Here is a 27,855-nt window from a genome sequence, read left to right on the forward strand (position 1 = left end):
ATTACATTTACATATAATGCAGAACAGAGCAAGCTGTAACGCTTGTTTGCTGGCAAAATATTACAGTATTTCATCTATTGACTCAAAACACTTGAGTGACGAGAGGAATATCTGGGTTATCTATTTATAATGTTATCCATGCTTTTAATGTTTCTCAAAGGAGAAAAATTAGGTAGATGTTTTGGATGTCCTTATCAAAAAGCTACGGGGAGCATTCTGCCTATCAGTATGACTATACAGCTTATAACTTTGTTTCTTTATAGTATCACTTAGTGTGATCACTTTATCACTCAAACTATTCAAAGACATAGCAAAAAGGCTCAAGAACAACATAATTTACTAACTTCAGTACACTTCAGGACTTTTCCCTCTCTTTGAAAGTCTCTGCCTTGTGGTACTTAGAAAGTACACTCTGAGTTCCTTGCATTAATTTTCCATCAACTGGGCTTAAAATTCTATGGAAGGTAACAGCATGGTTAGTAATCAAGACAGCATTATATGATTTATATTTAATAACCTGTACGACAATTCTTATTATTTCATATATTAGCAATAGTTCTTGAAGACTATTTAAATGGCTTTACAACCAAATGTAATGCAGGACTTGCATCATGGAAACACAGATGCCTCAAAAAAACCTATCATAATTGGATGCAACACTTAACAAAGACCTAATCTTACAGGTTTAAGAAGCTATAAACATCTTTGGTAAAGCCACTGTTTGTTCTAATTGGTCAGAGAAGCCACAGAAAACGGCATGCCAAGTCAAGCTCGTGGCCTGCAAAAAAAACTTGAGACAAGTTTTGAATTAGTGATGCATAACTGAAGTTTGAGGCTACATAAAGCAACAAGCATTCAAATCACATGCAATAAAGATGCCTTATACCTCATTTTGATTTGTTGAATGCTGGCATTCCAAGCAGTGAATGGCTAAGGACAATACTATGCGCTTCCAACCCCCCCCCACTAGTAAGGAAGTTTAAAGGGATTAACTGCATTCTCACACAAACTGATTAATGATAGAGGACTTACAAAGGAAACTGAGGGCTCACACACTTTTCCCATCAACTTCCCAAACACAGAAAACAGTAATAAATTTTACTGAACCACAAGCAGAATTGTTCTATTAATGACATCTAGAGGACTGAAGGTACTTTACCATTCTAGCCCCTTTCACATTTTAGTGTCAATACTTTCTCTCAATAAAAATACCTTAGATCATTTCATGAAATTAAAGGTGGGTATTTGAAAACTGTGCATAAGAACTCTCTAAGATGTTTAAGACATTTACCCGTTGTTTTTTTTCTTCATTTTCTACCCAGCAAATATCTACATATTCTGTCATGTCTCCCGTATCTGTTTTGCCACAAGTTATTTTAAAGTCCTTCTTGTCTCTTAACACCTGACGTAGGCTTTCCATTGTTTCTGCCGTTATTTGTACCATTAGTCCATCTAGAAAAACAGTTAAAATTCCAACTTATCTACAGAAAGAGTAGCACAGATTTTCAACAGAATCTTGGCTTAAATTCTAGTGGGACCAACTCTCTCCTCATTAATAAATGCACATCAAATGGATGGCATCCTACAACCACCACACTAAATGGTGTGAATGAAATGGTGTGAACTAATTCCTCATGAAAGAAGAAGTAATGAAAACCTTTCTTGGCAATATAACTAAAGCTAGAAGATCAATCTTAGGTTAATCTTCAAAGATTTTGCATTTCTGTGTCAATAAATCTATTTCATCAATATGGCAATGAAAGCTGTGGCTGCCCCATCCCTGGCAGTGCTCAGGGCCAGGCTGGACAGGGCTTGGAGCAACCTGGTCTAGTGGAAGTTGTCCCTGCCCATGGGAGGGGGTTGGAACTGGATGAGCTTTAAGGTTCCTTCCAACCAAAACCAGTCTGGGATAGAATCAAGGAGGTGAACTAGAATGTTGGTTTTTTTTTAATACAGCATTTGTTTGCAGTAGGTTTCCTACAAAGCTAAAAATCCTGAAAATAAAAAGCTTATCTTACTGAGAAACAAAGATCTTAAGATCTTGCACAAAACTCCTGCCTCTTTTTTATTAATGCATTTATTTATTTTCAAGTTCTCTTAAGAAGAAAACCACACAGAACAAAATTATTACCTTCAACTATACTGGATTTAGCTAAAAATCCTGAAGATGTTTTTAGGGCTCCTTTAAACACCACAAAACTTGCACCTGTAACTAGAAAAAACAGGAACATAGCGAGTACCATTTCGTATCACTCAAGTTTGTCATCACTAACACTTAAGTTGTATTCCTTTTTAAAAAAGGCAGGAAAAAAAGGTAATACTATACTGACAGTGTTAATAGAAATCCATTGCTGACAGAATGATATGAAATAAAACTCTCTATGGAGAGAAGAATTTAAGCAACAAAGACCAGCCTTCCTAACTTATTTTGTGATTGCATACAGTCAACATAGGCAACCCAAAAAAAGTTCCGTATATATAAAAGTTCTGTATATACGGTTGAAGAAAGTGGTAGGATGGTTTTATTTTTTTTTTTTTGAGTGGGATGGAAGGGGGTTTTGTCCTTTAAAAAGGACTTTTATTTACAGAAGGTATTCCTCAAGTTTAGATCACTTCAGTAGTACTAAAAGCAACTGGAAAAAAAAGATGATATAAGTGTATTTCCATGCTACAAACCTTTGCATAAATTTGTTAGTTACACAGCGTGCTTTAAACAAGAACAGTCTAACTATGCTTACAAGGAAGCACAGAAGTTGGCCCTACTGGTCAATTCCATTTAGGATTGCAATTTTTCATCAGAAGCCAAACCAGACAGGTTACCTTTCCTGGGATGTCCAGTAGCACTGATTGCTTGTGTGTAATAGAGGCCATGCTTATTCTGCACACACACCAAGTGAGAATCTGCTTCAGTATTAAAACTTGCTCCAATACTAATTACATGTTCATTAGAAGAATGTATCACCTTCATTACCTGTTGACATAAAATCTGTCATTAAACTGACAAATCTCACTTTGCAGTACTCATCTAAATACAAGACATAAGAAAACCGCAGCTCTCAAAACAAATCCAAAGAATTATTCAACTTATTCCAGAGCATTTGAACAACACAGTTTGCCATGACTAACTGAAAAAATACTAAGCACGATTAAAAATATTATTTCAGTTGAGAAAGACAGCAAGTCTTGCATACTGCTGGGCAGAGTATCAGCTGTAGGGATTTTGTTGATCTTGAGGCTAAAATATGCATCAAGCCTCATGCAGTTTACTGTTCGGGGTTTGCTTTTTTTGTTAAAGCAAAAGTAAACAAATTGAAAAAAAGTAGAGTGGCAAGAAAAATTTACGGGGTTTGTGTGGATTTTGGTTTGGTTTGTTTTTTTTTAATTTTTCTTTTTTAATTTAGGTTTTAAGCAAAACACCATCATCAGGAAATGTGTAAGAAAGAATGCTTGAAGATATATACTAAAAGATTTTTTAATGCTGAGTTTTCAGCATTTAAGAGTTATCCTAAAGCTCAACTTTTCACTCATCACCATCCACTTTTCAACATATCCAGGAAGAATGAAATGTGTGCTCAGACCATTTCATGCTCTCTCTCTCTCCCATCACATGCTTACACCAGGTTAGAGTTCAAATTATTGCACAGCAAATAGTGAAGTAATCTAGAGAGCAGCTATCAAACGGAGAATTCACCTGCAGAACTGCCTAGAAACTGATTACAGAATAAAACCAACATCACAGCCTCTAAGAACAGGCCCTCTTTTAAAAGAAAAGAAAGCTCATGTTAAAGATCTGACTGATTTTATACAAAAAATAATGACTAAAGCAGTATGGATTAGAAAGCTAATCAAGATGGTTTTACTCACCTCATTGTACTTCCTTAGTGGTATTTTAACACAGCTTCTACCCATTTCCACATGAACAAACAGGCTGTCTATGGTATGCAAAGTATACTGGTAATTTCTAAGGTCCTGTAACAGACAAAGTTTTTATGTTAGCTGACAATTAGGTATCATTTCCTTACCTTGTATAACAAATACCACCTACATAAAAGTACTTTTCATACATCTCTAAGACTCTTCAGAATAATGATCTTAAAAGTGACTAACGACTTAGTGATCATTTTTTTCCTACCGTAATGTATGGGAAGGGTATCTTAGTGAATATATTAACAAATCAATACCACTGACAAGGTAACTCTATTTATGAATGGGCTGTTTAGACTATAGCTACTTCATACATATTAGGATCTCACAGTGTTTTAGGTAACAAAACACCTCAACAGCTTCCTTCTCTGACAGAAAAGCAAAGCATAGAAGCCACCATCTAGATTAGTTTCCACACCCTGTCCTCTACAACTCTAATTCGTTGATTTCCATGTCGAATATGCACTGATTTTTATTCCTTTCTCTGCCAGAAGCAACCTGGTCTAGTGGAAGGTGTCCCTGCCCATGTCAGGGGAACTAGCAACTAGATGATCTCAGAGGTCCCTTCCAACCCAAGCTATTCCATGATTCTAAGTCTGAAGATGCCACACTGGTACTGGCAGTTCACCAATCAGGCAGGGAGCTGGCTCCTGGAATGAAAGTGTAAGATTCCTCCATTGAAACACACTTTTTCAGACGGTGCAACTCCTCTGATACCTTATGTAATGACATAACAACAGTGGCAATCAGGAAAGAGGAACCAAAGACTGCAGTTTCATCTCTGCTCTAATGGTCTCCAGACTCTTTGAAGAGGATTTAGTGATCACCTAAATAATATATGCAGTTCCTCCCACAGCCTTATAGGATTTTTCATCATAGTGCTGAAGAAAAATTCCATGTAAGTATCAGAAGAGGAGGCTCTCTGGTCAGGAGTACAGGCTTACTGAAAGTTTAAATCAAATTATTTGGGTAACAGAAGAAAAGCCTCCTCATGGAATGGCACAAATTCCAGACTTGGTTTAGTCTGATAATTTTGCCAAAAACTTCTCTGCCTAAGATCGTTAACTGTGGTAAGATTAAGTATGTGTGACAAAGTAATTACTATTACCGTTAGACCACAGCATGTACCTCTCAAATGTTTTTTAAAATGTGAAGAAAGATGTAAGAATTAAGACTAGACTTCCTGCACCAAACCAATGTTTGTAAGACAAAAATGCAAATGAACAATAACCACTACACTTCAGTGTCAATGTCAACATTTTTCTAGTTCATTTAAAGCCATTTTTACTACCAGAACTAATACACAGCAACAGAATATGAGAGATGCAGCTTTTCTAACTCACTTCTCACCTAACCTGGTAAGTTTCAAGTCAGGGATGGAGAAGAAAAATACCAGCCCTTTTACTTTGGCAAAAATAATTCTGCTTTCAAGAACAGAGTTTTGACAATAACTTACATAATCTAAATTACAACAGAAAGGGAAGAGAATAAAACATTTACTCACAACAAGTAGATTCATAATTGTGCGTCCAATCTCACCAAAGAGTGGCTTCCGGTGCCTGAAACTTACTACAGGAGTAGGATATGCTACAGTCAGGGCAGAAAAAAAGAAGAGGTCATGTTTCCCCATCAACAACTCTAAAACTTGCTAATCCAAGTATTTATTTTCAGCTATAGCCCATGTCTCTTAATCTCAGTACCTGATCAGCCAAAGGACCCAGAGCCCCTGCTTCCCTGTCCCAGACTGTTCCCTACCCAAGGTTAAATCCTACTACAGCATCATTGCATGGAACCACTCTCCTAGTGGCAGTAATTATGTGGCAGAGACTTGTTGCTGCTTTCATATGTTTTGTCAGCTATGTTTCTTGCAATTGATGATCTGGGTGGAAACATCCCAGGTTCAGTCTTTGGGTCACCAGCGTCTGGAGAGATTGCAAAGGGTTTGTAGTTGCTTGAATAAGAATACCATACGGGTTAACATCTGCTTTTGTGTTAATGCTATAACACTAAGTGAGGTTACCACTTAGTATTGATAATCAAGAATAGAGTGAATGAGGATGTTCATACAAAGGAACATGCTTTGAAGTCCCATGGCTGCAATGTGAAAAACATGGAGAAGGAACCTAGGGAAGGCAACGAAATGCAAAACATCACAGACCACAGTATGAAACCAAAACAAGTGGCAGAGCAAAGTCAAAACTGTGAGATCACAATGCAAAATTGGTAAAAAAAAAAAAAAAAAAAAAAGAACAAGTAGTTTCTTAAGAGGAAGAATACCAACAGAGAAGCTACCACCCTTGCCAATGTGGAGACAGAAACCAGCCAGCAGAAATACTATTGACTCAAGGAATCTATAAACAAGCAAGTGATACATATTTATGGACTCACAGCTTCTAGAATGGCAAGTTTATTTATCAAAAATGCATTCAGGAAGGTTGTATATGATACATTTTTGACATTCACTGCACTTAAGCAACTACTGCTGGCTGCGCCTTTTCTGAACTCTTGCTCTCTAAATCCTAAGTGCCACAAGTGCCACAGGATATGAAACAGCACTTATATTGCTAAATTATCTGCCTATGTCATTCAAGCGGGCACACAAGCTACTTTAGAAGGCATTTAGGACAGTATCTCCATTCAGGTCTTGCTCAAGCTAGCTTTATAAATTCTTCAAGGTCATGGGAAACTACATCAACACTTTCCTTTGGTGAGCCTGGAGCAGAGTCAGTGTGAATCTTGCTGATTCACAACAAAGCAGAAAGCGCTCACATCAGCTTGCAACAGAGTGTGTAAAGTAATTCCCATGTGGAGGATGTGTCACTGCACAACATCTGGTGGTGCACATTTACATGCTCTCCATCCACCTCACTTGGAAAGAATGCCTCCTGCATTTTCACAGGCCTAGAGATTTTAAATATATTAATTAGTAAGTTAGCCTTTTAAGTAATGAACTCCTGCATTCATTGTATGCAGCAATAATGTTTTGCCAACATGGTCAATTTCAGTAATTTAATTCAAAGAAATGAATGTGCCAGAACCATAAACTGGGCCTGTGAACTTTCCTTCAAACCTTTCTCCCATGACAACAAAAGTCATAGATTTTGGTACTTTATTACTGTCAAGTTTTGTTTTTTTTAGCTTTCTTACCGGCTGAAGAAACAAAACTAAATCAAGGGAGTCTAGCAGGACAATGTAAATTCTCAAGTGTCTCAGCAGGTGGCTCCCATGTATGAAACATAAGTCTTATACAAGTGTAATATAAAATACTGCAAAGAGGATTTTAAATATTTCACTTGTCTAAAACCCATGTATTTTTGAAAGGGAATTTTATATTTATACAGGTATTTTAAAGTGTTAAGACACTTACCCCCATATTCTGCTCCCAGTCTCAACATTAAACAGATAGGAAAAACTTTTGCCCAGGGTACTTTCAGCTTATGGATGAGATCACCAAAAAGAAAAGGGTGATCTGGTAGAATCTGATCATTAAGTTTCTGAAAAGTTGGCGAAAAAAACAGGAATCCTCCATGCTCTTTGTTAAAGTTTTCAGTAAAAGTAATGTTTCCATATTTCTTATTAACCTTCCTGTAGAAAGAGGGACAGAGTCTTTGCACATACGGAGAAGTAATACATTAGTCAAGAAAACTATTCTGACACACAGTGGTCTCCCCACAGACTTGCAAGCCACAGGGTGTATCTCCCATCTTCCTGAAAGTCTTGACAGACATCTAAACCCATAGACTGAGTACTCTGTGTTTACTAACTAAATTAACTTGAATATCAAACTAGGCTTCTCCAAACAAATACCAAAAATCCTAAAGTGTACAATGTTCTGGCACACACCAGTGTGAATCTGATTAACAGATCTCAAACATTTACACATACGTAAGAGTTTGGGACTTCTACAAATTAAGTGACAGATGCCCTAAATCATAGACTTGAGGACTTTCACCCAGAATCTCCAACACAGTATGACTAAGTAATAACAAAAAAAACCTTTCTACAAGCAGGATATTTACAGAAACATATGAAACAGAGAAGCTTAAAATTCTTTTCTTCCTGTTGTTGATTTGGAACCCAAGGCTAACACTCAAGTTTTTTCAGATTCATTAGATACTTAAAATTCTTCAAGAAAAAGAGAATATTCTGCTTTAGAGATCAGCAAGAAGATACTAAAAAAAGGCATTAAAATTACATACCTTTCATTGCATCCTTGTAGATGTCAATAAATAATTTGAGTATTTCACATGGAAAAATCTCTTCATCTGGCAAACACTGCAACAGAATGACAATTTCTGCCTGACCCAAACCATGCAATCCATCTGTTGAGAAGTACCAGCACTTTTCTGAAGAATCTTTAATTAAAAAGATAGGTACCACAGTCAAGCCACCTTACAGTCAGAAAAAGAAATCTGAATTCAATGGAATAGTGCACTACTTACAAGTTATTAGCTTGACATTCACAAGCAAATTTGCATTTAGGATAAAAGTTAATAGATTAGGACCTTCTTCCACAAGAAGCAAGGTGATCTTTTGCCGAGATGGATGTTCTTCCACTAGAGGATCTAAATGAATTAACACCCAATTTAGTTCAACATGTCAACCAAACACCCAAAAAAGAACTGCAGATCACAGCATATGAAAAAGGCTGTCCCATCCTCCTATTTTAAGAGGGTGGTAATTATTCCCAAACTTGTAATAGCTACAGATTATGAACAGCTCAGCCTGAGATTCCAGCAACGTATAAAAATAAACCAGTAACTTATAATAAAGGTAGAAACTAGGGCTATCATTCATTTGGCAATTACTGACTAATTGTGCATGCAGTCTCCTTACCCATACTCTAGTACTGTTAGTTACCATCAATGAGCAGTCACTTATAATGCATTCAAGTGATCAAGCATTCTTTTGATAATACACTGATCTTGTTAATAATGCATGTTCAATTACCCAACAATCCAACATGCAGAAAATAAATGAATTACTAGAATTGTATTAAAATATAAATCATATACACACAAATTTGTATTTAGACATCTTGCTAAATTTTCTCAAATTTTTCCTTTTTCACCCACTGCAAGCAGAAGTGGTGGCAGTTTATCACCATCAGGAACAAGGCTGATCTCTTTGCGAACATAGTTCTCAACACCACACAGTGCCCTGTCACTTGAAGGACTAATGGGCACAGCACAAGTAGTCTGTTCAACTGAACTGGAACTAGTCTTCTCAGCTTCTGCAGCAGGAGAACACTCTTCAGTTTCTAGAATTACAGATGTATAACTATGTACCACCTCACTCTGGCCTGGAACAGCCTGCTGTGCATCATCTGAAGAAACAGAAGGACATAATTCCTCCATTTTTGCAATATCATCACTTTCTTCCTTCTGTTTTGGACATACATCAGGCAATATGTCATCTTCCTCTGGGTTTGCAGCCTATGAAGAATAAATCGGTAAATAAAAATATATACATTCATGTCTCAGAAGAAGCTAAATTTTCATTACTAGCATTCTAAGAAGGAAAAACAAGAGTTAAATTTATCACAAATTCTGAGAATGCATCTCCTCTAAACAATAAGCAACCCACCAAATCTCTCCTGGATCTGTCTTTTTTCCTTTTTTCCCATCTTTTAGGAGCTACCTAAGGTGAAGATGCATCATTAATGTATTTGTCTGGCAACACAAAATTCCTATCAGAATGCTGCAGACTGGTAATTTTTGCATACAACAGTCAAATGCAAGACAAACAACGGGAAACCAACCTTCCAGGAATCTGTTTAGTATTATTGTTTCTCCACTCAGCTACTGAACACTGTTATCACTAATGTGTCAGCATTTGGATCAGCATTTCAGTACTGCAGATGTATTTCTATTTCTATACCATGTGTTAATAGCTGAGTCTAGGATTTTACAGTCTGATTAATTTATAGTTTGGAGTCAAAACTATGGGGCTCCCCCAACAAAGTGAAAAAGCTATGAGCACAGGCACGTTAGGATACATCCCCCCCCCCAAAAAATAAATATCAAGATGTGCACTATCAAGTTTCAAGTATGTTAGACCTGCATCCTACCTCAATAAGGAAGACTGCATTGCAACAAGAAAAAACCTAACAACCCTACACTTGCCCTGTAATAGCTTTCCTGGTATCCCATCAGCTTCCAACAGATTCTCCATTTAGATGATACATGTGCCAGAAAAATAAAATAAGTACATTTAAAAAAAATAAAAATACACCAACCCCAAAAGTTAACACCCTCCCCCCCCCTCCCCAAAACCATGAGTAACTTGGCCTCTAATAGACTTCTTTCCCATGAATTTGCTTGCTGGGGTTTCATATCACTTTATATTTTTGACCCTCATAGCACCCTCTGCCAGCATGTTCAGGATAATGTGTTACCTAGTGAAGCACATCCTTTGTTTTAGAGCTGCAGTACAGTGGTTTTGTTTGAGCTTCTGAAGTTGCATATAAGACCCATCAACAAATTGTTTCCCACTCACTTTGTCCATGCTGCTTTTAATTTTAGACATTGCCCATCTTTTGCAAGAGAAAATGTCTTACTCTTTCCCCAAAATGGAAGTCAGGCTTTACCTTTTGATTACTGCAACTTACAGCAGACCTTCCTTGCTCAACTGAAGTCACATTTACTATTCTTCATGACTTCAGGCTGATTTACATGCTATACATGTGGAAACTGCTCAGATCCTCAAACAGTAATGACCTGGTCTAGTTGATAGCTTTATTAATTTGTTTCAAAAACTATTCAGTGCTGTCAGAATCACAGAATTTACGTTACTGCTTGAAACAGTGTTTCAGAGTTGTTTTATTTTAAAATAAAAGCTGAGGAATCCCTCCAAATCTTTCCAGAACAAACTCATAATTCTTTGGACTTTTCTTGTCAAGTGTAACTAGTTCCACACCATGAATATGATCTACTATAAAAAAGTCAATCCCCCTGTCAGTTCAGTATTAGTTAACATTAGAAGCAATACACAGATCTTGCCACACCCTATAGCATAGTACTCAAGGGCATTAAGCAATTTACGGTTAATCCAACTCAACAGGCAAACTATAGCAAGCCACTGAAAAAAAAAAACAAACCCCACAGACTGCTACTATAATCATGTTGCTAAGGGCAGGTTTAAGAACTATGACTGAGGTTACCCTCATAGAGGTAGTTAATCAAGGGCATGTAGAAAAAAAAACCCAAACTTATTTGGTATTTTAAAAATACCATTTTTAAAGCTCACATATATTACCAACCAAACATGGTCTCCTTTAAGTATGATCTACATATGATTTCAGCCCAAGGATTTCACAGCCACCACCCAAAAAATAATCAAGTATTAGTTCAGATTCCAAAAGCTGTAAAACAAAAGTCGTATTATGGTACATAAGGGACCCCATCAATAGCAAGCAAAGCTATTTCAAGAGGCAATTCATGCACCTACACATGCTTCTTAATTCATACCATATGCATCTCTGGCAACTCAGGGTTTACGGGACTTAAGTCCTCTGATGACCTCCTTGCTCCAGATGAAAGTTTTGTTGTATCCACTTCACCATTTGGTAAAATCCCATCTTCAAACCAAACTCTCCTCTGTTCTTTGGGGCACAGCCCTAGGACAGGTTGAGAAAACAACGCTGGCTTCATATTATTGTACTGTTCTGAAAGCTGAAAGGATAAAAATTAAGCCCCTTTTCCACCCAAATATACAGAGAATCAGTTTACTGGCACCAGCACAGGTAGATGGTTTGACATCAGCCAGGCTTCAGTCATGCCAAAAAAAAAAAAAATCTCATGCAAAAAACCCTCATACTCGTAGAGGAAGCTGCCATGCTATACTTAAATCTACCAATTACTATATAAGGAAGACAACTTCCTCAATCACCTCTCTGTAATAAGCTGAGAATGAAGTGCATTTCACAACTAAGAGATGAAATACTCTCTAAAAATAACTTTATCACTGTGTTTAAAAAAATTATTTTTATTGAAGGTCAGATGTTTAATAGAAGTGGAACAAAGACACTACTTGGCCACTCATCGTTCATATTTACATAGAAAAAGAATCCCTGCTGCTCCCCAGCAAGTCTTCCCTTAGCAACTACTTTTTGCTTTTACTGCAAGACAATGCAAGCCAGAGATCTTTTACACTATATAGAAGTTATGAAAGTAGTATCAACACACACACACAAATATTACAACATAAACAGAGGAAAAAGTAACATTCACGTTAGATAAATGCAGACTTAAGACAGGCTTGATCAAACTCATACATAGCATCAAAAGTGGGAAATAAAAGTAACTTTCCAGTGTACCAGCTGAGTTCCTTCACACACACCCCCCCCCCAAAAAAAAGAAGCAGAACACCAAGTATGAACCCATGATGTGATAAACAACTCCTTCCAAAGAGAACCTGGAAGTGTTAGATCTATTACACTGTATTTAGCATACCTTCAATACCAGGCTGCTTAAGTACTGGTGTAGGTAATGACGCAGAAGGTGAAGAAGAGCTAGCACTACCCGGTATCTGAGCTTCCTCCAAAGGTGGAACAGTACAACACTCAACAGAAACACCGAAATTTGGGACAGGACCAGTTGGACTCATCATCCTTTCAAATGCCTGTGCTAAAAGGATGTGGTTAGTTTTTAAGATCTCGCAGTCAATTCAATTTTGTATGCAATGCAGTATTATGGGTGGGTTTCATTTTTTTATTTTTTGTTTTGTTTGGTTTTTGGTTTGTTTTGGGTAGTTTTTTTTTGCAAAAGCAGTGCACAATTTGAGAGCTAATTAAGGAAAATGAACACTCAAGCTATTGTACAGAAGGAAATTCTTGATTTTCTACCTGCACATTTGCCTAATTAATTTCTAAGACACAAACAGACCTCCTTGCACATGTTGCTGCTGCTGCTGCAGTGGCAACACTGAACCATGCGATCCCTGCACCTTGGTGCAAATACATATATCACATTTACCAAGTCAAACTATTCACGTGGCATATAAAAAATCTGGTACGCTTTCAAGTTGTTGTTTAAGTATTAATGATCCAGACCTCAATTTTCCCTCCTGTTTCCACAAGCATCCCTGCTTAGCTTTGAGTTAAGAAAAGTTATGATTCAATTCTTGTAATACTGTTATGACTTGTGAAAATATCAGGACAAAAAGCTACATAAAATGGGCAAATGACGTGAAAACAAGCAGGGGTATGGCCTTTAAACACACAGAAGGCTACTGTGGTGGGAGGATCACTTTTTGCTAGATTTCTGCCACAGATGACCCAACAGCATAACTTTATGCTTAGGCTTTTGGAGTTCAAACCTGTTGTGGTTTTTTGTTTGTTTTTCGTTTTTTTTTTGTGGTTTTTGGGGTTTGGGTTTTTTTTGGTTTTGTTGGTTTCGGGGGGCGGGGGGGGGGTGGTGGTTTTGCTGGTTTTGCTGTTGTTATTTTGTTTTGTTTTTTAATAAAAAATAACCAGATTGCTACTCAAAGTTTAACGCAAGAACTGAAATCCAATTAAGACGTACAACTGTGCTCTTCCTCCATCCATCTCAGAAAGAGGAAAACATGCACCAATTAAAGTAACAGAAGCTCTTAAAAAAGAATGAAGGTTAAAGTGATGCTAGCTGTACCTGTTCTTCTTTAATGATTACTGCAATTACTCAAAAAACCTTTTTACCTTTACTAATGTCATTATAGCAGCCAGTACACACTCTTGCTTCCTTCTCCATGTACTGTAATTTGCATTTTCGTCTGCAACAGGCACCACAAAAAACCTAAACCAGAAAAAGACTGAATTAAATATTACAGACAAAAATCACATTATCTCCTAAATTAAGTTCCTGTTATTTACTCCTCTTACTAAGAAGGACTGCATTATATAAGCATGCACACACATTTTTTGAAGTATGGCAGCATAAAAATAGCTTTATTATGTGTACCTTACAATACGTTTCTGTTTGAGGATAAGGGAAACCAGTAGCCTAAAAAGTCTTTCAGCACATTCAGCTCTGGGGCCCCCAGCACAAGAGGGCCATGGAGCTGTTGGAGTGAGTCCAGAGGAGGCCAGGGAGGTGCTCTGAGAGCTGGAGCAGCTCTGCTCTGGAGACAGGCTGAGAGCTGGGCTGGTTCAGCCGGGAGAAGAGAAGGCTCCAAGGAGATCTTAGAGCTTCCAGTGCCTAAAGGGGTTACAAGAAAGCTGGAGAGGGGCTTTTGACAAGGGCCTGCAGGAACAGGACAGGGAGGAATGGCTTTAACCTGACAGAGGGGAGACTGAGATGAGATTTTAGGAAAAAAGTTCCTCCCATTCTCACAGAAAATGGTGAGGCGTTGGCACAGGTTGCCCAAGGAAGCTGTGGCTTCCCCACCCCTGGCAGTGCTCAAGGCCAGGCTGGACATGTCAAGTAAAAGGTGTCCCTGCCCAGGGGCTGGAACTGGATGAGCTTTAAGGTCCTTTCCAGTCCAAACCAGTCTGTGATTAAGAATCAGAAAAGCTCCACATTTTAGGCCAAACCACAAAGTCTGCTAACTCTGCTTTTGTGAAGGGTTCTTCCAGTCCCATTGCCCTGAACTGCACCACAAGCTATCTGTATCATCACTGCTGAAATTTCCTTGTTACTTCTTTTGGACGAAAGCAATCCTTAGATGCCTATAAACCAACCTTCCTTCAAACCAATCACACCCACATTACACAGCCAAGCACCCAGCTCTTGGCAACACTCTCTCAGCTGTGAAATGGAGCAGAATCTAAAGTTTCTTGGTGTGAGTGGATCTAAACACATAAGACCATGTGCCAACCACAAAACAGCTAAAAATGGATATTTTTAATTTTTTTTTTTTTGAGATCATAGCTGGAAGCAGCTGATACACAACGGCACAGCAATCAGAATACTTCCAAGAAATACGCTTGTTTGATTCTAAACCCTCTGCAGCCCAATATTGCAGCTTCTATCTTAATTTCTCATGCAGAAACTTAAAAAAAAAAAATAAAATATCCAGACTAAAACCCATAGCATGTACACAACAAACAGCAGCAACAAGGATGACATGAGTGATATTGAATGTATATTCTTATCTAGAATGATGAAAAGGATTCCAGGGTGCACCACCTATTCTGAACTTCACTCATACTTCTGTTAATCTTGTAACTATTTTACACGAAACAACAGTGACAGGAAGACGGACTCAACCCCAGAACTGGGTCAGATTTGTTTTACTGCTTTAGTATTACCTCTAAAGGTAGCTGTTGAAATCTTTCATTAGGGTTCAGATAATGGTTAAAACAATCCAGTCTCATACCTGCAAAGATCCATTCTTTATCCACTGATCTTGCAGTCTCCCCGTAACAAGCATTACCAGTTTGCCAGGAAATCCTTCTACATCACAGACAACTGTCTAATCCAGACCTCACTGCATCCCAACATATTTACCAACTCTGGTTCAGGAATTATGTTGTCTAAGTAGGCTCCCCAGTTTTGTTAGAAAGAATAAGCATAGTTGCCTTTATGTTAGTCACTCCCATCAAAGTATTTTAAAACCTTGTTGAAGACTGATTTGAAAGAACAGAATATGCTCTTCTACACCAACAGTATATATATCCTGGTTTTAACTAGGAATGGGGGAAAAAAACGCATCTCTTTAGCCTGGACTACACCTGCACAATGCTGTTCAAAGAATTTACTGGAACTGCTTCCTACAAGAGTTCCCATAAATATCTGATGCTTTTCTCGCTTTTCCTTTATGTTCTTTCAGGGTGATTTGCAGATTTTTAAAGAGTCCTGCCATTTTTAGCTATATGCAGACTCTAGAGTCAGATTTAGCCTTTATAAAAGGAATCTTTTGAAACCCTGCTCTGACAGAAGCCTTCTTCCTCTGACAGAGTTAAGCAGGTGGAAAGAACGGTTAGTCTCATGCTACTCCTAATTATCTTCAGGAGAAGAAAGTGGATTAAAAAAAAAAACCCAAACCCAAAATCAAAACCAACCAAACAGCAGTGACGGTTGAAATAAAATTATTACAGGTGAACTCCTTCAAGTAGGGAAAGTCACTGTAAGGACAGTGATCAGTGTAGCACGAGAAAGAAACTATTCCAATTGCTTCTGCGTTAGTGTTACAGTGTTACCCAACTGAAAATGCACATGCTCAGTAAAGATCTCAAGAATGTAACTTGTGAAGATTAATTGCTAAAGAGTTATAATACACTTTAGGGCTTCAAATGCTAAGCCTTACTATCCTTCAAAATAGGTATCCTCTTAAATTTCATGCCACTGGAACCAACAGCTTAATCTTAACGCAGAGGAAACAAGAAGCAAAGACAAACTAAAGGGACAGGTAATGCAACAGGGAAAATAAGATGGAAGTTGAGGCTGCTGAGCAAAGAAATTGATCCTGGTTGAGCTAGGAAGAAGAAGGGTACCACAACGAGAGATAAACACCTCAACAAAGAAGCTGTGAAGTTGTCTCACCTCACAAGTGCTGCAGATGGGAGGGAAAGCAGAGACCACTAACCTGACACTTCCCTCCAGCACAGAAGCCAGAATTCACAAGTGTTTTCATTTCATTGATAGAAAAAGCTGCAGGATCATGTGAAAACTACAGCTGTCTTCCAGAATAGCCCACAAAGGATGACAGTGAATTCTTATCTGTTCCTCCTTATTTCCAAGTGGCTGAAAACACCACAACCCACAACAGGTCCACAAGGAAATGTTTTAGGTTTCAGCTGTTGTTTTAAAACAAAAAGCTACTATTAAAGAGACACAGAGTCTTACAAGACAGAAAGTTAAGCTACTTGCACATTCAAAAACCTATGGCAATTGCAACTGCATAGCACTCAGTATCTGTAAAGTTCAGATAACCCGTATTGCCTTCACTCGTTCTCCCAATGAACACGCATGGTGAGGCCCCTCCTAAACTATTCTGCCAAAACCCCCTCTGTTAACACACAAGATCAACACCACTAACAGCTGATGACTGTAAATAGGACTGTGCAAAGAGGTGCTTTTATACCTCTCTCTAAACAAGGTGCAAGAATTTCACAGCAAATGCAAAAAGGAACTTCAAGACAGTCTTATGAGTAAAATGAAACACACTGAAGAACTGTGCTTTAAACTGTTACAAAGCTTCATATTCTGCCAAACGGCTAAGTTCAATGACTATTAGGCTATCACAATGTCAAGTTCTTAATTTTCTTAGCAGCCAAATTCAGACCTACATTTTAGTTCACTAAGCTTTGAATACACACTGCTAGAAGAGGCATCCTGGGGAAAAACAGCCAACCCTCTCAACTTTGGGGATGCAAAAAGTTAGTAAGTATTGGTATTAGTCTCTCCTTTACATCCTTATCCATAAAGCTTACTTTATGGATAAAGGATGACTAAAAAATAAGTTCACTAGTATTTTAGTATTTCCATTTATGCACTAGCACAAGCATAAACCACAGCAGCTCACAACAGAATTCTGGATTAAGAATAAGCTTTGGTGCTATCCGCTCACTGCAGAAGACCACAGTCTGAAAAAAATTTTACAGATTACTTGCTGAACTGGTGAGTACCATTCATGCCGTCAAAGTAGCACACTTTTCCCCTCCCCAAGATGACTCTCCTAGAAAATTATACTTCTAAAAACATGGTAGGACAGATTTAGGCTATAAATCCTTTGCCTTGGTACTGCTGTTACAGCTCCTGAAAAAATGCAATCTTTCCAGTTTATGGACAATGTTTTACAGCTGGTATAACCACTTACCCAAATTAAAATTGTCATCATCACCACCTCATTTTTTTTTAAGCTTTAATACTTAAGTTCAACTTAAAAGCTGTGTAAAAAGCCAATTCACGACGACTACTAAGAAGGAGACCACTGTCCCACCTTCCTTATTCTATACAAAGATATCAATCCAGTCAGGAATGGAAGATACAACAAGAACTTAATTACTTTTTATGTAATGTCATGCATTTACTAATTATCAGTCTTTTCCAACAGTCTTTAAGTTTCTGTGAAGATACATAGAGACATATACCTATATACATTTTTTTTTTTTTAAATACTTTAAGCCTAGAAAAAGACCTGTCAATATTCTTGCCCTTCTGTACTTTGGTTATTCCTAAATCAGGATTAATTTGCTTTCAGCATCACAGGGCCCCTCTCCAGTTAACTCACCTTTCCACATGCACGACAGTGGTGCCGTCTTTTTGTAAAGGTGAACTTGACTTGGCAGTTCATGCAGTTGGGTGCCTCTGAATCAGGAACCCACAATGGTTGTTTCCAGGACAGAACTGCAGGTATTTTAAGTGATTTCACGTTTTCAGATGCTTGGTTTCCTCCAGCTTCAGAGCAGCTTTCCCCGGAGTGCTCAGGGTAAGGATTTTTACCAACCTGCTGGCTGGTGCCTGAGAGGGGAGCTTCTGGGATAACAGAACTGGCTTCCTGATTCTCCCTCTCAAGTACATCTGTTATTTTCTGTTGTCTTTGACCAACAGCTCTGTGGGAAAGGCCAAGCAACTGCTTTGGTCTTGCACCTTCAGCATGAACACTAGGAACTAGTGCTTCACTACTGCTCTCAATCATGTCCCGACTACCAGACACACTCTCTTCTGTTACAGATTCCGATTCACTGGCAGTAAGAGATATTTCAAGATTATCACTAACGCTTGTTATGTCTTCCAGTTTTGCTTGCATGTGTTCTTCAGTGAGCTCTGTGAAATCTGGGTTGTTCACATTTATTAAATTCCCTTCATCTGCATCAGCTTCCATTAAGTTACTATCATCATCTGAAGACTTCAACACACTGGATTGAAGACTTTGTCCATACAAGAAATCATCAAGCTCAGCATCGCGTATTAGAGTACTGCTTTTAATAACTTTCTTCTCCACAGTAAAGTCAGACATAACTGGGCTCAGACTTTCACTGTAATAAGAGTCTACACCAACACCATATAGCTCAGCTTCACAGTCTAGGAAGGCAGAAGCAAAAGCTTCAATTTGCTGAGAATCACTGTCATCAATTACATTTTCATTATTACACCTCTCTTCATCTGTACTTTTTTTCACAATACTTTCATGGATTTTATCTACATATACTTCTGGTTCACTCAAGTCAGTGTTTTCGCAGGATTCCCTACCACAGAGATCAGTTTTAGACATTCCAGCATGAACAGCTAAAGTACCACTAATAACCTCAGCCACATTTTGAGGTAAGGGAGTAACTTTTTTGTCTGTTACAACTAAAGAACCACGTATAGATACAGGAAGTGGAAAACACAACAGCGAAGCCTGGATGTCCTCAACTGAAATACATGAAGTTGTAACACTCTTTAGTATTTCATTGTTATTAAGTTCTTTAGTACCTACATTCTCTTCTATGATTTTCTTTTCCAGTTCTACTTTAGCTCCTGTTCCAAATGAGGAGCCTGGTAAAACACCATTTACAGGTAATGCTGCATGGCTTTTGTGCAACTGAGGCCTCCCGGCCAGATCTGAAGGCATGAATTCAATACTGGTCTCATCCTTTGAGTCTACCTTTTCTGTAGCATCTCTTCCATACGTCTCTTTGCTGGCTGCAGAACCTGTGCTTTCATCTTGTGGCTCACAAATCAATTTTTCATATGCTTTCTCATCTTCAGGACTGTACACATTTGAACCCTGTAATGTTACACGCACCGTATCAAGGCAAGCAGTTTGTTCAAGCTGCTCAGATACTTTGTTGCACTTTACAGATTCTGTCCTGTGTTGCTCGTCACATGGAATTGAGATCTTCGCTGCAGCGTAACTGTCTGATTTTAAAGCTAAATTATTAACCTCCTCAGCTTTAAGATGTCCTGATTCCTGTAGTGTTGAGCTCCCATCACTCCGCTCTGTACCTGAAACACCGCTAACACCAGCTGATGACACACAAGTAGAAACACGTGTGCAAGATACATCAAAGCCAATCAAGCTTTCACTGTACTGGAAGTCATCTGGCTGCAATTTTTGAGTATCTTCCTGAGCAGCCACTGAGTGGATTAAGTTACCTGTGTCGTTAACCAGATCACACACAGGTACACTGCAACTTCCCAGGTTTGAAGCCTGAATTTCATTTAAGGAACTGCTGTCCACAGTGGACAAAAGATCAGGTCCAGAAACATTCTGTTGCTCGTTTTGTGGTGAGTAACTTGGAAGCACTTCAGGTGCTCCAAGGTGGCTAGCTAGAGAGACCTGTTCTGATGAAGCACAACTGTTAGCATTCTCTTGCAGTTTTGGTGTTGGGTATACAAGTTGTAAGCAATCCAGAACTGAAGACAGCGAATGGTGTTTTGAGCCATACGGATTTTGGGGTGTTCTGTTGCAGTCATATTCATCTGTTTAAAGCAAAAAGAAATAAAAATCAAAGAGTGTAAAACTCCTCTCTCTCATAGTGTATTCTCTCTAAATTCCATCTTTTGATGAATACAAGATTTCACTTGGCTTAGGCTACTTTCAAACTCCATGGTAACAGTCATCTGACCAAAATCACTCTACTGGAAAACAAGGCAGTGCAGGAACTAACCTGTATTCTGTTCAAATTCATCGAGTAGTTTGTCCAAGTCACAAACAGCAGCTTTAAAGTAACTGTCCATTCTAGACACAGTTCTAGTGGAAGTCTTAGCCTTCTTAAACCTAGAAAGAGAAACAGAGAGACTGTTGTGGTCTTTCATCCACAACACTTTGCTGTTTACAAAGTATTATTAGAAGACAACCTCTATGAAGTATTCTTTTCCCTTTTTAATAACATGTTCACCTCGCTCCATGTGAACAAAATGCAAGTACAAACAGGGCTACAGGCTGTCAGCCTCCGTGTACACTGAATACATTCTACACTACACTATGCACAATACACTCAAAAGTTCACCCTGAATTACGACATCGAGGGTGTCTTACTAAAGCAAAATGCAGCCGAATGCACATACTATGGCATTACGATGTCAGAAAGTTCAACACCAGAAGGGATACTAGGATTTGCTAGTTTGACTCCCCATGTTTTATGCCATACAGTTCACATGCAAAGCCCCCCAAAAGGCCATTATCCCCCTTGAAGCACAAGTGAACTGTTTAAATGATGCCTATATAATCTTAGACATTTCTCAATTAAGCTGGCGAATGAAGTTGCTAAGCCACTGTCCATCATAATTGAAAAATCATGGCAGTCAGGTGAAATTCACGATGACTGGAAAAAGGGAAATATAACACCCATTTTCAAGAAGGGGAAAATAGAAGACACAGGGAACTACAGACCAGTCAGTCTCACCTGTCCAATCAGTGCACTTACTCTCTGCATTGGCTGACTTCACACTCCACCCCATTCAATGTACTCTGACCACCTAGTACTGTTTCTTCTCAAAGCTTAGAGCCAAAACACTTAAATTCTCTCATACCTCTTATGACACACTGTAGCTACAGATCCAGATTCTCTGCCTTACTTCCTCCAATGAGGTGTAAGGTCTCCTCTAACTTAATGGTTCAGATCAGGTGCATTCACTTACTACCCTATTAATACACGTATAATAAGAGTACTTTAAGCTAACACAGAATCATAGTTCTAATAGACTTTCAAAGGGTAAGAAAGATGAAACAACTAGCATGCATCACCACATGATGCAGTATTATGTGACCTTATATAAGCAAAAAATAAAGTCTGAATATACTACTGCATTATCTACATGGCCATGAGTTAGTCACTCCAAAGGTCTTCAGCATGCTGCACCACAAATCATCTTAGACAGCCACCTAATGAGCAAACAGCAACAAGTATGTACTTAATGCCATTTCTCTTACACTCGCTTGAATATGGTTCTTGCTCATAAAATAATCTCATTTCATGACCTCCTGCAAGTGAGAGATTATCATTTGAAACAGAAGTTATTCCAATTAAAAGTCTACAAGGTTAACAGCTTCTGGTGATCCATTAAGATGATGCAAAGGGTTAACAAATGTACAGGGGGGTTAGGGTTAAGCCACTTGCTTAACAATGTAACTGCTTGCTCATGCTTATCCTACATGATATTTGCAATGTACAAGGGGATAGGTCAAACCACTTACTTAACAATGTTACTGCTTGCACATGCTTGTCTTACTTGCAATGTACAAGGGGATAGATCAGGACGCTTGCTTAACAATATCACTGCTCACTCATGATTATGCTAGGACAAGATATAAGGACATAGTTATTGTCAAGAAGTAGGGACCATGTCTTGATTCCCGCCCTCTGGACACCTCTGTATGCTAGAACTAGATATAAGGACATAGTTATTGTTAAGAAGTAGGGACTGTGACTTGATTCCAGTCCTTTGGACGCCTAGGCCTGCTGAAACTGGCACTGCGCTTTGGACAAAGACCAAGCCTCCAGGGAGCACGTGTAACAATCAGACGTGAAAAGTTCAGGCTCAAGGAAGACTCATTTACTTCATCTCGAGATCCTCGCTCACGACCACCAGGAGGCACTGCGCAGCCGCAAAGGACTTCTCAGCTCATTATAATATGAAGCGGGAATAAGACATGAATATGTATAGGCATGTTATGCAACCTCATGCATACGTATAACTTTAGAGGATAAATGTAAAGGGGAAACAATGCTGAGGTGCGCATGCTTTTGGAGGAGTTATCCCCTGTGAGCCTCAGTGCTGAATAAAAGGCATACCTACAACTTTATTGAGTTGTGGAGTCTATCTGCACATCAAAGAGACATTACAGAACAGATCCGATCCTTATGTGTTTATTTATGAACAGCAACAAAATAGAGTAAAAAGTTAGTTGAACAGACACAAAAAACTTAAAATACTTCAGGATCACAAGAAACCTATGTATCAAGAAATACATAAGGCTGATTTTTATTCTTTGCAGATATCTCCCTATGGAGACAAGGCTGAGAGAGCTGGGCTTGTACAGCCTGGATAAAAGAAGGCTCCAGGGAGACCTTCCAGCAGCTTCCAGTACCTAAAGGGGCTACAAGAAAGCTTTAGAGGGGCTTTGGACAAGGGCCTGTAGGGACAGGACAAAGAGGAATAGCTTTAACCTGACAGAGGGGAGATTGAGATGAGATTTTAGGCAGAATTTCCTCCCTCTGAAGGTGGTGAGGCCCTGGCACAGGTTGCCCAGAGAAGCTGTGGCTGCCCCATCCGTGGCAGTGTTCAAGGCCAGGCTGAATGGGGTTTGGAGCAACCTGGTTTAGTGGAAGGTGTCCCTGGCCATGGCAGGGGGGTGGAACTGGATGAGCTTTAAGGTCCCTTCCAGCCCAAACCAGTCTGTAATTCTACGATTTATTACACAGGTTGTACCTGAGTGGTACAACCTAAGCTACAACTAATGTGCAGACCAAAAGGGGTGGTCATCGCAGGCCCCTCATGACTCTCCAGCCACAGGACTTCGTACTGGCACACATTCTCATCCTACAGGAAGCTAAGAGCTAGAACGATAAAGTCATATAATTTAGAGAGAGAACGAAGTTAGCTTTCTGCTTGTTTCTTCACCAAAACAGGTCTCCAAAGCAAAACAATCATCAACCCACAACAAGGTCCTGGCAAAAATCTGTGACTCCATCTGCTGCACTCCTAATCACCTACACAAAACACTGAGGAGTTACAGATCTGCAAGTTAAGCTCCCAATTTACTGCAATCAGAATTTTGAGCATTTTTAAGATCAGCAATTTATTTTTTTTTTTTAAGGAAACCCCTAATTGTCAATGAAGGAATCGAACATATATCACTAAGAAATTAAAGATGTCTCCGAAATAACTTTCATTCAGGTTTCTCAATGACATCAGAAGCTTTAATTAAAAAAAAAAAAATCTTTCATATTTCAGAAAAATATATTGAGGAAAGTAACTATTTCATTTATCTTTATCTTGCACTTAAGAAAATCTAGAGATTATCCATTATTTTGCACTCTTAAGTGGAACAAGAAAAATTTTGAATTAAACATATATGTATTATTAGATTGTAATGCTGAACAGGTAGATTAGAAAGATGAATATCCACTGTACACTGTTGGTTCACTGTCTTCTCTGAAAATGAAAGAACTCAATGCAAAGAATTGTAGAACTGAAATCATATGCAAATATTTACACATATTTAATACAGATTCAATCATTTCTACAGAGAGCTCAGAAAACTATCGCAATACCTCAAGTCTATTGAGCCAATAATGTGACAATCTACAGTTTTGAACTAAAATGGTTCCATTTGAGTTAGTAAAGCATCTTGAACAACTAACATCAATTTGAACAACTATGATATTATTCCTGTAATTTCATTACTCTTTTCATGAAGTATTTTACAGGTTTTCAGCTTTTTCAAGAAAAACAAAGTGAAACAAAAAACCCAACAAACACCCCAAAACACAACAAAATGACCTTCAGCCCCAACAGGGGATAAGCAGAAGCTCCTTACCTCTCTTGAACCTCTCTGTCCAGAACCCATATATCTGCATCACCAAATAACTGTAAAAGCTTCCTGGTTTCTTACATGGTTTCAAATCCTCTTTCAGCAGGAAGATCAAGTTTTATTTTGTGCTCCCTAGATTTGCCTATGGCCAACCCAAATAATTACATTAAACACGGAATGGCATAGAGCTGTGAAAAAGCTCTAGTGATTAGTTTTTATTAAATAGATGCTTGTTTCCCTGACCAAAAGAAGTCTGTAGAAACCATGTGTTTTAGCAAACTGCCTTTGTTCCGAATATATTATTTAAAGAATTATACGTCTAACAATCTGAAACCAGCAGCACCATCAACTATGGTTTTTTTTTAAGTAGGTAAAAATTTCAGAAGAAACACCCACCATTCCCCCCCACCTTAATTCTACAAAATCATAAAAAAAAGCAAAGGACTGAGATGGGAGAGGGGAATTATTGTTCTGTATGGGAAAAAGGAAAAACACTGGGGATGGAACAGTAGACTAAAGCTGCAGATGTCTCCACTGAAGGTTTTAGATAAACTGTTTTGTAAACAGCTTGTCCCTCTACTGTTCCTTACATCACAAGAGTTACCATCTGCTCAGTGACTCTGCACAGAGCAAGAACTGACCTGGGTTTAATAGAGCTTTTCCTCAGTTATTTTTCATCCAGATTAGTTCCTCATGTTCCTCAAAAAAAAAAAAAAGCATGCCAGCACACCACAAGGGGCAATGCACGAGCAGGAAGAAATCAGTACTGGAAAGAAAAGCACAGGGAAGCTTAACCTGCATTTCCAGCAGCCACCTGCAGGACTTAAGCCAGTCTGCTCCTTGCTGCTGTCACCTCTTATGCATTTAAAGGCACGGACCTTCTGTTGACTAAACAGCATTATGTGTTGCCTTCTGATCATGTTTTTTTTGAGTTCTGAAGACACTGGACTCTCTCAAAATCGGTTCACAGATTATTTTTTTTTTAAATAAACTATTAAAACGCAATGTTCATAACTGTATCTGAGGCAACAGTGCAGTGAGACATACAATCTGAGGCTCTTAACAGCTCCACTGTATAAATTTTTTTCAAAGTAGAAAGGTTTAAGTTTTAAACAATGTTTAAATCACTGTCTGTGATATGCTTTCAGGTTAAGTTAAATATTCATGTGTGAGAAGACTTGAAAATAAAATACAAATCATTCTCAAAAAGGGTAAATATAATCAAAGCTCAAAATTACCATAAGACAACAGTAACAGCTACCAGCTACTATCTAAAATTGTAAAACTCAGTTTAAAGAGCAAGATCCAAGAAAGATTTACTTCAGAAAGTCAAGCGTAGATAGGGGGATGCAGTTATGGTTAAATGAGGTAAGGTAGTTTAGTTTTAGAGAGTCAATTTCATGGATTACTGCACCAAATTGAGCTAATTAAGTCTGTTATTTCCTTATGACCAGATGACTGCCTACTGTATGAGTAAACTATGCAGCTGGATGTCAAAAGAAGTGCTGGAGTGCTTACTTACTACTTCTTCAGTAAGAAACAGACTGAAAACAAAACATTAAAGAACAGAAAGAGGTCATGCTGTGAATATTTTATACCACTACAGGTCACCACTTCTGATCACACAATCTGTCCTTATGTGCATCTTGCTCCCTTAAGCAGCAGCTCATTTCACTTGAAGAACAGAACACACTGATCACAAGGGCTTCCAAGTACACAGATTAGCAAACATCCACTTTTTTTTTTTTCCCTAATCAACAGTCAGCTCTGCTCTGTTAACTTCTGTTTGAGGGCAGAGTAGTACTTTTTATTGATTACCAAAAGCACACTAAGTAGGTAAGCATTTGATGTGTTTCTTAGCAAGCTCACCTTAAGTTCTTATCTTTCAAAGCTTTTACTTGTGTCCTGACCAGCATTCATCATTATCTTACCCAAGTGCTTAACTGGAAAACTAACACTTCACTGCTCTGCCAGGCAGCAGTCACCAAGGAGAACCCAGGAAGCCCAGGGAGGTTGTGGAGTCTCCTTCCCTGGAGACATTCAAAACCCGCCTGGACACATTCCTGTGTAACCTTATCTAGGTGTTCCTGCTGGGGGATTGGACTAGATGATCTTTCGAGGTCCCTTCCAATCTCTAGCATACTGTGATACTGTGTGATACTGTGAAGCCAGTATTTCCAACAAAAAATGTGAACTGCACTGAAGTGAGCTATTCTGTGCCAATCCCACGAAGAATTCTGAACAGTTAGTATTTAGGTCACATCAACAGCTGATCAAACACCCTCCTCTACCTTCTGAGGCCTCCAAAAGGCAAGTTTAAATTGAAGAAAAGAGAATAACAAAGGTTTGCTTATGTTATTTTCTCAGTCAGACTAGGCTTGGTCTCTGGCAAACTTCCAATACTGCACTTCAAATTGCACAAAGAAAGTATCTTAAGAAACAGAGGCAAAAATTCTGCTACTTACCTGTTAACTAAAGAAAGCAAATACTGTGATCTGGATGAATTGCAATGAGTGCAAGTGCCTCAATGCACTTCACATGCCACTTCTTTTATAAACTTTATGAATCACTTTCAACATAACAGGCACATTTGCCAGAGTTCAAACCCAACATTCTATGAGGGACTTCGCAACACTTAAAGAAGGAGATAACACATATTTGCCAGGGTAGAGAATGTCCAAGTTACCGGATGGACTGACAACTTATTTTCAAATACAGTCTCTCTATATGGAGGTAGGCAGTAGTTTTCAGTGGTGATAACTTGTAAAATAAAATAATAAGTTAATTATTACCAGCTAACCAGTTTAATGTCTGATGACAAGGTGCCTTTTGATGTTTAAGAATCCTTGAAGAACACCCTCCACAGTGTTAGTAAGTATAGGCATTACGAGGTCTTCAGCTAGTCACAGCTAATTGTCACTGCAGAATCAGCCCTGCTTTTATTTGGAGCATGCTAAAACAAGAAAAGATCAGGTTTAGAGATGAAGAAAAACACATATGCACACGGGTCTTCAACCCATCTTAATTTTAGATTACCAGGAAAGTCTTTTTGTTCACTGCGAAATTACATCGTTTCAGCTCCATGACTGTGTTTAATCATACTTAGCCTGTGCAGAAAGCTATACTGAAGCTTTTATCCTCACAACAGCATTCAAGTAGGTTTTTTCTAGCTTACCACCCATCAGCTACCACAGTTAGAACAAAGACTCTGACAGAAACACAACCATTAAGAACTCACAGTGTTCTAGAAATGAAGTGCTGCAACAAACCCAGTATGCTTCTTCTCCCACCTTAAGGGAGAAGGTATTTATTTACCTTATTTAGGTACTAGATTTCTCTTCCTCTCTTCCCCTCTCATAGGGCTACACCATACACCTACCCACCAATTCAGGGCCCCACAGACAAAAAAAACGCAAAACATGGATACAAATGTCTGCCCTTGATGTTCATCAGCAATCCACTCACCAGGGAACTTCATTACAACTCAGCAAATGCTTTGTTAAAACTTAAAGTTGTCAAATAAAAATTAAAACAATTCCTGCTAAG

General features: G+C 38.5%; 1 protein-coding gene across 1 annotated transcript in view; it reads right to left on the minus strand.

Moving 5' to 3' along the window:
- The window catches only part of ZFYVE16 (zinc finger FYVE-type containing 16), a 29,122-nt gene extending 2,861 nt beyond the window's left edge, over positions 1-26,261 (minus strand). Inside the window, 19 exon segments of the mRNA XM_062613898.1 lie at positions 345-398; positions 401-456; positions 1,291-1,452; positions 2,132-2,212; positions 2,821-2,971; positions 3,865-3,969; positions 5,429-5,511; positions 7,292-7,489; positions 7,492-7,509; positions 8,124-8,279; positions 8,367-8,490; positions 8,982-9,359; positions 11,394-11,542; positions 12,378-12,551; positions 13,601-13,697; positions 18,076-20,252; positions 20,441-20,550; positions 24,316-24,451; positions 24,951-26,261. Coding sequence (XP_062469882.1) covers positions 345-398; positions 401-456; positions 1,291-1,452; positions 2,132-2,212; positions 2,821-2,971; positions 3,865-3,969; positions 5,429-5,511; positions 7,292-7,489; positions 7,492-7,509; positions 8,124-8,279; positions 8,367-8,490; positions 8,982-9,359; positions 11,394-11,542; positions 12,378-12,551; positions 13,601-13,697; positions 18,076-20,252; positions 20,441-20,510 — 4,233 coding nt within the window. The 5' untranslated portion in view covers positions 20,511-20,550; positions 24,316-24,451; positions 24,951-26,261.
- Positions 26,262-27,855: the final 1,594 nt, after the last annotated feature.

Source organism: Pezoporus occidentalis, unplaced genomic scaffold (assembly GCF_034315485.1).
Source record: "Pezoporus occidentalis ecotype Australia unplaced genomic scaffold, CSIRO_AGI_Poc_V1 ctg170, whole genome shotgun sequence".
NCBI lineage: Eukaryota > Metazoa > Chordata > Aves > Psittaciformes > Psittacidae > Pezoporus > Pezoporus occidentalis.